At 44.0% G+C, this 12,388-nt stretch overlaps 1 protein-coding gene across 4 annotated transcripts in view; it reads left to right on the top strand.

Moving 5' to 3' along the window:
* STAC (SH3 and cysteine rich domain) overlaps positions 1–12,159 on the top strand; it is a 159,371-nt gene extending 147,212 nt beyond the window's left edge. For all 4 annotated transcript variants that reach the window (XM_034662263.1, XM_002914639.4, XM_034662261.1 and 1 more), the window contains one exon: positions 11,625–12,159. In XM_034662263.1, coding sequence (XP_034518154.1) covers positions 11,625–11,723 — 99 coding nt within the window. In that variant the 3' untranslated portion in view covers positions 11,724–12,159. The remainder of the gene's footprint in view (positions 1–11,624) is intronic.
* Positions 12,160–12,388: the final 229 nt, after the last annotated feature.

Here is a 12,388-nt window from a genome sequence, read left to right as displayed (position 1 = left end):
GGTTATATGCCTTGCTCAAGGGGCCAAAAACCTGGTCAGTAGCCAGGATGGAACTTTTTTTTCTTTAAGATTTTATTTATTTGAGAGAGAGAGAGAATGAGCAGTGGGGGGAGACAGAGAGGCAGGTTCCTTGCTGAGCAGAGAGCCCAACATGGAGCTCAATCCCACCACCCTGGGATCATGTCCAGAGCTGAAGGCAGACGCTTAACCAACTGAGCTACCCAGGCACCCCCAGGCTGGAACTTAAACATAGGTCCTCAAACTCCAAGCCAGTGCTTTCCACTGAGCCATGTGCCCTGGGCAATGTGGAACCAACCTTGAGCAGTACAGTACCATTTGCATAGTTTGGCTCTCAGGGAAGGCAAATGTTACAAAGGCAAGTATCTGAGCACCAGAGAGCCCCTTGGGAATAAAGTCTTGCTCCTATAAGTGCCTTACTGGTTCATCCTTGATTCCAGGCAATGGAATCATCCTCGTCAGACTGAGACCCCATCTCTAATGCCACACACACACCTCACACAGCAAACGGGCACTTTTCCCAGCTGGGTTCCATGCCAGTGCTTCTCCAAGCGCCCAACTATAAGCTCCCTGTTCCAAAAACTTGGAAGGTCTTTTGAATGAAACAAATTCAAGAAGTGTATCGATCTTTATTGGCAAAGTGTTATTAAATAATTCTGCTAGTATATTTGATTTTTTCTCAGAATAATCTTGTGCTTCTCCACTTGAAATAAAACATTGTTTTTGTGTTATAAATATACAAGTCAGTGAAATCAGAAGGCAAATTAAAATTTGCTCAACTTGATCAATTTCCAGAAGCAGAGCATCAACTCAGTGACTCCTACCAATTCCTTGGCTGTAGTCCCCAAAACTGTCCTTTCTGGGAACAGGCTCACGCCTGCCTTCTTCACTCTCAGGGTTGGACTGCAATCTTCCAGGATGCAGGTGGGTGGGAGAGAGGCAAACAATCCAATCTTCAATTAGACACAGCACAGCATTTCAGCCTGAACCAGGAACCAAATGGATCTGCCCATAATCCTCTAAAAAAGTTCCATAAGCCCCAATATTTGTCCAGCCTGGTTTTTCTGAGAGTGTGGTTTGGACCACACTGAATCATAATCACCTGGGAGCTTGTTGAAAACTGGACTCCATCCCAGACCTGCGGAAGCGGAACTTCTCAGGGTAAAGGCAGTGAATGTGTCTCTTTACAAACTACCCAGGATCAAAGCTGCAGTTTGAGAATGACCTTCATTTCCATTCTCTCACTTTTAAATCCTATAGTAGTCCTCTGACAACTGAAGGCATTTTTATGTCCAATTACGTATGGGTCAACAAAAGGCATTGAGGTCTCTAGCCCTACACAAATTCTTTATTTTCAGTCTTTGGCATCAACGTGGCAATCAATTTTGGAAAAATGTCAGCCACTTGAAAGAAAACGTATATTTTGGAGATCTAGTATTGAGAAATTTTTTAAAAATTTGGCTCCACTTTAGTGCCCTAAATTAGGTGTAAAATTTCAAAACATGCTGGTCAAAATGAGGAAATTATAATGTAGTAGCAAGAACATGGATTCTAATGTCCTACAGAAACAGATCCATATCCTGTGTGATTTTGGCAAAGTCACGTCTGAATGTCAACATTCTTACCTGCAAAATAGGCAGATTAGCACTTCTTTCTTGACATAGGGTGAGGGTTAAACATGACCCTCTGTGTAAAATGCCAGCACAGTGCCTGGCCATCGCCAATGATTAGCAAGGTCTCTGTGCACCAGCATCATCTAGAGTGAGTTCCAGATTCATTTGCAATGGCCAGTGCCACCTAAAATTACCTTGTGAGCATCAGAAAATAGCCAGTATGATATTTGCAATTCTAAAAATATAAAGAGACAAATGCTCTATAGCAGGGAAATAGAAGAAATTTGATTCTGAAAATAAATGCAATCCATCTCTTTGATCAAATCACATTTCTGCCTCTGGGGTTAATTTGTCTTATAATTATTACATTATTTTTTCACAGAGGTCTTGTTTCCAAAGAGAATCAAGTTACCCTTTTGTTGTGAACACAACTAGAGTTTGCACTAATGCTATAGTATGTTTTCTTCATTTTTAAAATTTAAAAAATGTCCTTATTAAATCAAGTTTAAATACCATAAAAGTATTTTTTTTGAAATTCACCCATAGTTCTGCCATCCCAATAGAACTGTTTTTATTGATTCTTTGTGTTATGTCAAAGCTTTAAAGAAAAATAGGCAAACTAATTTTAGATTACAAAACTAAAATGCATTTATTGTGGAGAAAATTTGAAAAATGTCCCCAAAAAGGATAAAGTAGAAAATAAAGACAGGTAATTCAAGCATCAAGTTATTATCGACATAAACAATTTGCTATATTTTCTACCAAACTTTTCTTCTAATTAATATTTTGGTGTATCATATTCTATTTAGTGTTCTAAGTTGTTCTTTTTTTAACTTAGTCACTAACTGTTTCTCAAAATAGTTTTTAACAGTTCTGTGACATTTTATCACATACATCGGGGTTTGGCAAACTATGGCGTATTGACCTATGGTCAAATCTCATCCTGTTTTTAAAACAGAGGTTATTGGAACGGAGCTACATTCATTCATATGTGTATCATCTGAAGCTACTTTCACACTAGAACAGCTGAGCTGAGTGGTTGCAACCAAGACCATATGGCCTGCAACACTGAAAATATTTACTACTTGGTCCTTTAGAAAAAGTTTGTCAACGCCTAGTCTAGAGGTACAAGAAAGTGCTTCAGTATCCCCCTGTTGCTGGAGATTCCATTTTAGTTTTTTTAACTAATACTGATAATTGCAACAAACATGTTTAAACCGAAATCTTTCTCCATAGCTCTGATTACTTCCTTAGGATAGATTTTAGAATTCATAGACAAACAGATAAAAGATTTTTACAGTTCTTGATACATGTGACTAAATTGCTTCCAAAAAGGTTGTGCCAATTTCTACCCACATCAGCTGTTTATGAGAATACCCGGGTGGCCACCACATCCTTGCCAGAATTGAACATTACTATCTTTGGATGTCTGTCATTTTGATAGCTTGATAACATTTCATATTAATCTGCATTTCATGGATGGTTGAGGAGGATGAAGTTTTATCACACATAATCAGGCATTTGTATGTCTTTTATGAATAATCTGTCTATGTACTTTGCCTATTTTCTTACACTGTTGAAAAAGTTCTCTATCTTTTAAAAATATTTACATCTGGTCTACCATATGTGATCAAAATTTCCTTAGTTTATCATTTGCTTTTTGATCTTAATGCTTCTTCCTTTGGGAACTTAATTCTTTGGTTGGGTTGCCTCTATTTTACCATATTTCCCCTCTAGTTTTATTTTTTTATTTTTATTTTAATTCGATTAATTAACATATAATGTGTTATTGGTTTCAGAGGTACAGGTCTGTGATTCATCAGTTTTATATAATACCCAGTGCTCATTTCATCACATGCCTTCCTTAATGTCCATCACCCTGCTACCCCATCCCTTCACCCACCTCCCCTCCAACAACCCTCAGTTTGTTTCCTATGATTAAGAGTCTCTTATGGTTTGTTTCCCTCTCTGGTTTCATCTTATTTTATTTTTTCTTCTCTTCCCCTATGATCCCCTATAGTTTTAACCTCTTAATTGCTTTCCACTTCATCACTCTCTACTTCCTACTGAGAGAACATTTTCAGATGGTACCCCACTTCCTTTAATATTCTGAAGTTTCAATCCAATCTTTCACTGCTTCTAACATAGATTGAACTTAATGCGTATTGTCTGTAGTGTTTTCTTCTCAACCAACCCCCTTCCTCCCACAGAATGTTTACTTTGCCTCTCTTTATATCCTCTCTCCACCTCGAGATTCTCTCCTTACTACATCAAGGCTGAGTCTTCCTTCAACCCGTGGGATCCAAGAATAACTTTATTCTTTCAGACATATGCATATATTTCCCACAATATTTTTTAATGTTTGATAGTAATAGTTTTGATACTTTCACCCTGTGGTAAGCAGAACAACAACCCCGTGTCCTAATCCCCAAAATTGAAAATGTTACCTTACACGGCACAAAGGACTCTGCAGATGTGGTGAAGTTAAGGTTCTTGATATAAGGAAATTATTCTGGATTATCCAGGTTAGCCCAGTGTCATCACAGGTCCTTAGAATAGGAAGACAAGAGGGCCAGAGTCAGAGAAGGAAATGTGAGGATAGAAGCTGAGGTCAGAGAGAGAGATTTGAAGATGTTATGCTGCTGACTTTGCAGATGGAGGAAGGATCCAGGAGCCAGGGAATGCCTCTTAGAAGCTGAAGGTAAGGAAACAGATTCTCTTAGAGCCTCTAGAAGAAATGCTGCCCACCCTTCACCTTGATTTGAGGACTTCTGATCTCCCAAACTGCAAGATAACTTTGTGTTGTTTTAAGCCATCAAATTAGTGGTAATTTGTTACAGCAACCAAAGGACACTAATCCAGATTTCATACAAAAGGGACTTTGCAGTTGTGATTAAAGTTATGGTTCTTGTGATAGGGAGATGTCCTAGATTGTGTGGGCTGACCATCTCCAATCACTTGAGCCCTTAAAAGCAGTGAGATATATCCAGCTGGAGTCAGAGAGAGACAGCAGGAGAGGGCAGAAGAGAGATGAGGCAGAGGGGTAGGTCGGAGAGAGAATAAATTTGAGAAGGGCTCAACCCACACTTACAGGATCTGAAGATACAGGAAGGGGCCACAAGTCAGGGACTGCAGGCAGCCTCTAGAAGCTGAGGATGACCCCTGGCTGGCAGCCAGCAAGGAAACCAGGACTTCGGTCCTATAACCTCAAGGAACTGGATTCAGCAACAGCTTAAATGAGCCTGGAATTAATCCTCTCTTAGAGAAAGGGAAGGAAGGAAGGAAAAGAATACGGCCCTGTTGACTCCTTGATTTTGGCCTTATGAACCCCGGAGCAGAGAAAACTAGCCAAGCCCACCAGATATCAGACCTACAAAATTCTAATGTAATAAATTGGGTTGTTGAAAGGCACTGAGTTTGTGGTAATTTGTTACAAAAGCAATAACTATTACACATCTCAGATTACTCAAATTGAGTCAACCTCGTAAGGCAGATTTTACTAACATAATGAGAGGTCTGGATACAGAGAAGTTCTGGGATTCATAATTCAGTAGCTTGATTCCATGGTTAGGGATCTAGATTCTTCCACCCTTATGCTCTGCCATCCTTGAAATATTAGCCACCTTTTCTAGTGGTCACAGATGGCTGCAGCCACTCCAAGAATCCCTTCCAGATGAAGAAAGAAATTTTCTTCTTAATGTATCTCTTTTAAGAGGAAAACAAACTTTCCTAGAAGTCTCCTAGAAGATATTCCATCCTGTTTCATTAGCTGGAACTGAGTCTCGTGGGACTCACTAGCAAGGAGAATCGAAACAGACTTGGACAATTAGGATTCACCTGAGTCACATAGGGTAGGGATGGACAACCAAACAAAAGTCAAGGCTCTGCTGCATGGGAAAAGAACAGAAGGATTTACTTATCCTAGAACAAGGAGTGATTGATGCAGAGCAGAGGATTCCCCGCTGAAAGATGAGTGTATCAGAGTGGGTCCAACTCAGCTTGCACTCAGGGGTTTTCTGGTATCCTCAGCTGGGAGAACAGGTAATCACGCATGGCTCTTATGCTGACTTCTGTTATCTAAGAAGCATTTATCCCATGTTGGTCTGCTGGGTCAAGTTAGGATTTGCCACTGTCACCATTGCTTTTTTCCCAACATTCTCAACTCCTGGAGCACATGCAAAGCTACTTCCTCCCTCATGCAAGATTCCATGAGCTTTCTGTCTCCATTCCTGCCCACTGCTTGATTTGTTGAGACCTTACCTCCCAGGAGACACTGGTGCCACCTAATGTGTCCCTACATCCTGTCATTTCCTCTTCTTGGAGGACCACAGTTTCCCAATAAATGTAGAAAGAAACTCATTGATTAGGAGGAGGGTAGTGTAAGAAAGAAAAGGTATATTTTGACTACATCAGAAAGTAGAGCCTGTAGTAAGAGAAAAGTGACTGCCCAGCTTCCTGCTCAAGACCGCCCAGCTTTCTGCTCAAGACCGCCCAGCTTCCTGCTCAAGACCGCCCAGCTTCCTGCTCAAGACTGCCCAGCTTCCTGCTCAAGACCGCCCAGCTTTCTGCTCAAGACTGCCCAGCTTTCTGCTCAGGGCAGTTGCTGAATCTCTGCACCTGGGGCAGACCTTAGAGGAGGAGCTGTCTTTTAGGCTGGAAGATTCATCCTAGATCCAGCAGTACAACTTTCTTCAGTCATCAATTAAGTTGAGCTCCAGTGGTTGTGGGGAAATGCTTGTTAGCCTCCGGAATGACTGCCAGTCCCAGTGCTCAGTTAGGTAGGACATTCCTCCCTCCCACCCACTATCTTTTCATAGGTATTTTGAGGGAAGTCTGAGTCCAGAACCTAGGCAAGAAATCTTTTCAAATAAAATGACTACTCATCATTTTAAGTGGCAGCCTATTTGAATGTTAATGAGTTCAGAGGGAAGACCAAGGAAATCTTAGATGTTATTAGCATATATGCTTCCAAAAGTGGGTTAGACTGTAGGACTTAAGCCAGGTAGGACCAAGAAGGGACTGAGCCAAGAAGGGCACAAAACTGGCAGGGAGCAGAATTTGGGGCAACATAGGAGAAGAAGCAGAGGGCTGGGGAGTGGGTCAGCAACCAGATATCAAGTGGAGACAAGAATGGGGAAAATCTTGGGGCGCCTGGGTGGCGCAGTTGTTAAGCGTCTGCCTAGCTCAGGGCGTGATCCCAGCATTCTGGGATCGAGCCCCACATCAGGCTCCTTCCTAGGAGCCTGCTTCTTCCTCTCCCACTCCCCCTGCTTGTGTTCCCTCTCTCGCTGGCTGTCTCTGTCAAATAAATAAATAAAATCTTTAAAAAAAAAAAAGAATGGGGAAAATCTAGTCTGCTCCCACAGTCCTCAAGAACTAGGGGGAGTGAGAGCAGGAGGGTGGTAAAGCCATAAATGCAGAAACCAGAGCAGTAACATGGGTGAGTGGTGGTGTCATTAATAACAAACGCTAAGTGGGACAGCTGGGTGAGTGGGGGTATCATTAACAAACACTAAGTGGGACAGCTGGGTGGCTCAATCATTTGACTGGCTGACTCAGTTTCGGCTCAGGTCATGATCTCAGGGTCCTGGGATCGAGCCCCTCATAGGGCTCCATGCTCAGCAGGGAGTCGACTTCAGGGTAGGACTCTCTCTCTCCCTCTACTGTCCCCCCTCCCTGCAAGTGCATACATGCTTGCTCTCTCTCTTTCTCTCAAAAAAAAATAAAAGAACACAAAGTCTGAGTGATGCCCAGGGGCTGGCAGTAGAAGGGCTGGAGGGCTAGGTAAGCACTAGACTATTGGAGATGCTGTGTTGAGTATGGTGGGTGCCGCTGCTCTGTATGTGCTGCACCCACCTTGGTACTGAGATGCTTAGACCATGCCTGCCGCACACACGATGTCCCCCAGACAGTCTGCAATGCTGTCAGCAAGCAGGGTGGACAGGCCAGGGTTTGTCAGCAGTGGGAAGGAAATCAGTCCAGTCTTCAGAAGTCTGGCTGGCAAGAGAGCAAGANTCCCCCCTCCCTGCAAGTGCATACATGCTTGCTCTCTCTCTTTCTCTCAAAAAAAAATAAAAGAACACAAAGTCTGAGTGATGCCCAGGGGCTGGCAGTAGAAGGGCTGGATGGCTAGGTAAGCACTAGACTATTGGAGATGCTGTGTTGAGTATGGTGGGTGCGGCTGCTCTGTATGTGCTGCACCCACCTTGGTACTGAGATGCTTAGGCCATGCCTGCCGCACACACGATGTCCCCCAGACAGTCTGCAATGCTGTCAGCAAGCAGGGTGGATAGGCCAGGGTTTGTCAGCAGTGGGAAGGAAATCAGTCCAGTCTTCAGAAGTCTGGCTGGCAAGAGAGCAAGAGGGCAGGAGGGAGAGAGGAAGGAAGGAAGAGAGGGAAAGGGGGAGGAAGGGAGAGAGGGAAGGACATCAGATAACAAGAGAAGAAGGGAGAGGAGAGGACAGGAGAGGAAAAAGAACCAGTGTATATAAATCTGGCCATCTCCTTCCTCCACTTAAAATCCTCTAACCCCCAACTGTTGGTTGGTACCAATAGTCATCTCTGCCTTTTTCCCACACAGCAGAGCCCTGATTTTTGTTCTCTTGTCCATGTCTACCTTCCACAACCCAGGTGAATCCTAATTGAATTGATTCTTGCTGGTGATGATTTCAGTGGTTGGCCAGTGCCCCAGTTCCAGTCAGTGAGATAGGTCAGAAGGTCAGCAAAGGGACCCTTTTCCTCACGAGTTCAAAAATTCATTCAAAAATTGTTAATGATTTATATTGTCAGTTTACTAAATGTTGTTCACTAAGTAATCGGTGATTAAAACACACAAGGCCCTAGCGCTCAACACATAATTACTCAGTGAAGTATCTGTCCTCCTCCTAGCTCTGCCCAATGTTTGTTATTAATGAACTGCCTGCTGCTTGAGAGCAGGCATCTGCCTTTTTTTCCCAGCTTCTGGAGTGGTAGCTAGCACATAGTAGACCCTCAATAAAAACTTGAAAAATGAATGAATGAATGAATGAATGAATGAATGAATGAATGCAGAAAGTAGGGAATCAAGGGACCTCAGACACTTGGAGGTATCTCTCACATGGCCTGGCCAGTAAAACATTTGCTGGGATAATCAACTGTCTACTTTGTCTGGGGCTGAGGAATTTCCTGGGATATGGGACTTTTCAGTACAAAGATTGAGAAAGTCCCAGGCAATCCAACACAATTTGGTCACCCTATTCATGGCCCTGCAAAGCAAAGGAGCTCCTCTGGTTCTCCCTTACCTCCCACCCGTCTCTACTCATAATTTTCAGGCTCATCTTTCCATTTCACCTTGAAATGAATTTAGCCAACACAACAACCAGGAGATGGGTGCATCCACCCAGTGAAATGAAAGGAAATGTTTCCAGCCTGTTTATTGCTCCTTAAAATGGCAGGTTCTCAAGCCTGGTGAGCTGTGTATTTGTACCACCAGAAATTTAAATCCTAGACCCTTCATTTCTGGGACGAGTACAAGCAGCTGAAGCCTATTTTCAACGCTTTATATTTATCTTTTTCAGCTTCCTTTAGCTTCCTCATCTGTTTACCCATTGTCTGCTCCCAAGACTGTCCAAGCAGTGCATGGTGGATACAGAACTCCTTGTCCTTTGGAAGGGCTCCCCAAATCAAATCACTACAGGAATGCCAACTAGGAGGTGCAGAAATCAGTACATGCAACAAAGCATGAACATTTGTGCATCTTAGGCTCCTATTTTTGAGACACCTTCAAACAACTCTTCCATTGCCTCTACCAAGTTCTGTTTCTCTTCCACACTGAAATCTTGAGAGAGAAAGGGAAAAGAAATGTTTGGAGTGCATATGGACATGCATCTAAACTGTCAGTGGGCTTTTGCTAGAGAGACTGAAATGTACTATTAAGGTCAATCAGGAAAACTCTGAAAATGACCCAAAAAGGTAATGGAGACCCAAACTGCAGTCGTTTGTTTGTTTGTTCTATGACTTAGGGTAGTGCCATAAGGCTGTGAGCTCTGGCCAAAATATCAGTTTTCTGAACCCTTGCCCATTGTTCTCCATATTTGACCACAACATGATACAACATCTATGTGTATATACGTCAGTAAATTGTTTTCATGTTCATTTTTTATTTAAATATTTCAATTTACATTTTTAAATAAGCATCTGAAACAAATCTGCACAAGGTAGCAGGTGTAAATTTTTTCACTGATGCAGATTGGTTGGACTAATAGCAAGGATTGTTGAATTGGGGGCATATTTCAATAAGGAAGAAAATTCCGTCNTAAATAAGCATCTGAAACAAATCTGCACAAGGGAGCAGGTGTAAAGTTTTTTCACTGGTGCAGATTGGTTGGACTAATAGCAAGGATTGTTGAATTGGGGGCATATTTCAATAAGGAAGAAAATTCCGTCTTTGTCAGGTTTTAAAGGTAAATCCTGTTCAAGACATTTTTATGGGTTCTTCTAGGACATATACTCCCTGCCCATCACTAGGGTCCCTTATCTGTGGTGTTTCTGGCATGGGCAATGACAGGTCTTAGCTTTTGAAAATCAGGTGGTTCACCCTTCTTTTGGCAGCCACCTTGCCCATCAGGCTCTAACAGGATCTAACATGCCCCCAAGACTATTTCTTTCTCACAGCTCACTTCTGGCCTTCAGGAAACAGTCACCACATCTTCTGTTCTTACAAATTAACTCCTCTTTGCTTCCCCACCTGAGCCTCTTTCCAGTCAAGTTTATCACACAGTTAAGTTTCTGAAACATGAACCAGAAACCAGCCCACTGTATGTCCCAAGGCTCAGGAGTCTCAAATGAAGCTCTTGTAAATGTTCTGTTAAAGCCCCTTATTCTATGTGATGTGGTTTCTGTTGATGCGCTGCCCACATCCCCTTCACTGGGTGGGTGCCTCCATCTTCTGGTTGTTGTGTTGGCTAACAACTCACAGCTGCCCATTATCCAGCCCCTCCATGGACCAAGAGCTGCCTCACCTGACAGGTCACACCTCTCGCACCCACATCAGACAATCACCAATGACTGACATGGGGCCCAAGAGGCCAGACACCTTCCTCAAGGTGGGACCACCCCGTGGGGCACTTCATGCTCCAGAGCTCCCTGTAGGATCAGGCTGAGGCTCATCTCCAGCTGAGACCTCACCCTTGCTCAGCTCCTTCCCCTGTCCCCCATGATTCCCTCACTTCCCACCTCCTGAGAGCACACCATCAACAAGCCACTTCACAAGGATTCATGTCTCAGGCTCTGTTTCTAGGGAACCCAACATAAGACATAACCTACCACCCATGGAAGCAGGTCAAGTGGGTGAAACTCACAACATGCTAGCAGATCTTTGCAAAAACCTCTCATGTCCCTCTGACCATATCCCCCCTTCATGTCCTTCACTGCCCTTTTCATTGAAAAGTGTATCCAAATAGATTTTAACCACTTTCTTGTTAAGTCCAGCACAGGTGGGTGAGGGGAGGTATTAGCATCTATTTGCTTTGCTAGGGGCCGGGAATGGAAAAGGTTCCTTTGACTTACTGATGTGATACGTATAAACTTCCAAACACATGACAGGAGCCTGCTGAATGGTAGTTATTTGTCTGGATCTTTCAAACAATGTATTGAGGACTCATTGTATGCCACATGCTAGGTTCTCTGGTAAGCATTATATCATTCTATCCTCATAGTGACTCTTCAGGGGGACACAATATGATTAATCCATTTTATCGATCTTCATTCATAANGTTCATAAAACTTCATTCATAAAACTCAAAGCATTCAGCATCTGGGCCTAGTTCCAAACGCAGTTTCTGCCTAATATTTATTCAACCTTTTTCTTACAGAGCCAGTCTCCCCTTCTCCCCCCTACCTGAAACTGCTCTCCCTTTTCCAATTTGGTGCTCCTGGCCTCAGTCCACAGTGATTCAAGCAGCTCCTAATTTCTTCCTTGTTGACACTTTGATGTTTTCTTCCTTGGCATTCAGATCTGCGTGACTTCTGAAGAGGAGCAGGACGGCTTTATCAGAGTACTCAGTGGAAAGAAGAGAGGCCTCGTCCCCCTGGATGTCCTAGAAAACATCTGATTGCTGGCCCCTCCTGCTTTTGCAGTGGCTGGGCTCCGCTGCGATGCCTCATCTCACACTGTGTCCACGCAGAGGAGCTGCCACACTGACCTGCCTCCCGGAAAACAGTGAGACAAGACTCACGGATCCGAGACTGGGGTACCAGTCACGAGGCAGAGGGCCCATCCCGCAGCATTGCTGGGCTTCCCAAGGTGGGGTGAGGCTGAGAGAGCTGAGTACCATGCAGGTGGCTGCTGCGGCAGGGCGGTCCCTGAGGACTCACCTCATCCCCGTCCACGTGATGTAAGTTAGCCTGCTGGAGCATGCTCCAGCTTGCAGTGTGGGCCCAGCACAAGGCTCGGATCCCCACAGCCAAGTGTGATTCTGGTTCCAGATGCGTGTCCCCTGTACTGGCCCATCCGCATCATCACATTTGCGGTCTCTGTGCAGAGCATCAGGAAGTCCTGCNAAAACAGTGAGACAAGACTCACGGATCCGAGACTGGGGTACCAGTCACGAGGCAGAGGGCCCATCCCGCAGCATTGCTGGGCTTCCCAAGGTGGGGTGAGGCTGAGAGAGCTGAGTACCATGCAGGTGGCTGCTGCGGCAGGGCGGTCCCTGAGGACTCACCTCATCCCCGTCCACGTGATGTAAGTTAGCCTGCTGGAGCATGCTCCAGCTTGCAG

The sequence above is a fragment of the Ailuropoda melanoleuca genome, chromosome 6 (assembly GCF_002007445.2).
Source record: "Ailuropoda melanoleuca isolate Jingjing chromosome 6, ASM200744v2, whole genome shotgun sequence".
In the NCBI taxonomy this organism is placed as follows: Eukaryota; Metazoa; Chordata; class Mammalia; order Carnivora; family Ursidae; genus Ailuropoda; species Ailuropoda melanoleuca.
This window is presented reverse-complemented; position numbering and strand designations above follow the sequence as displayed.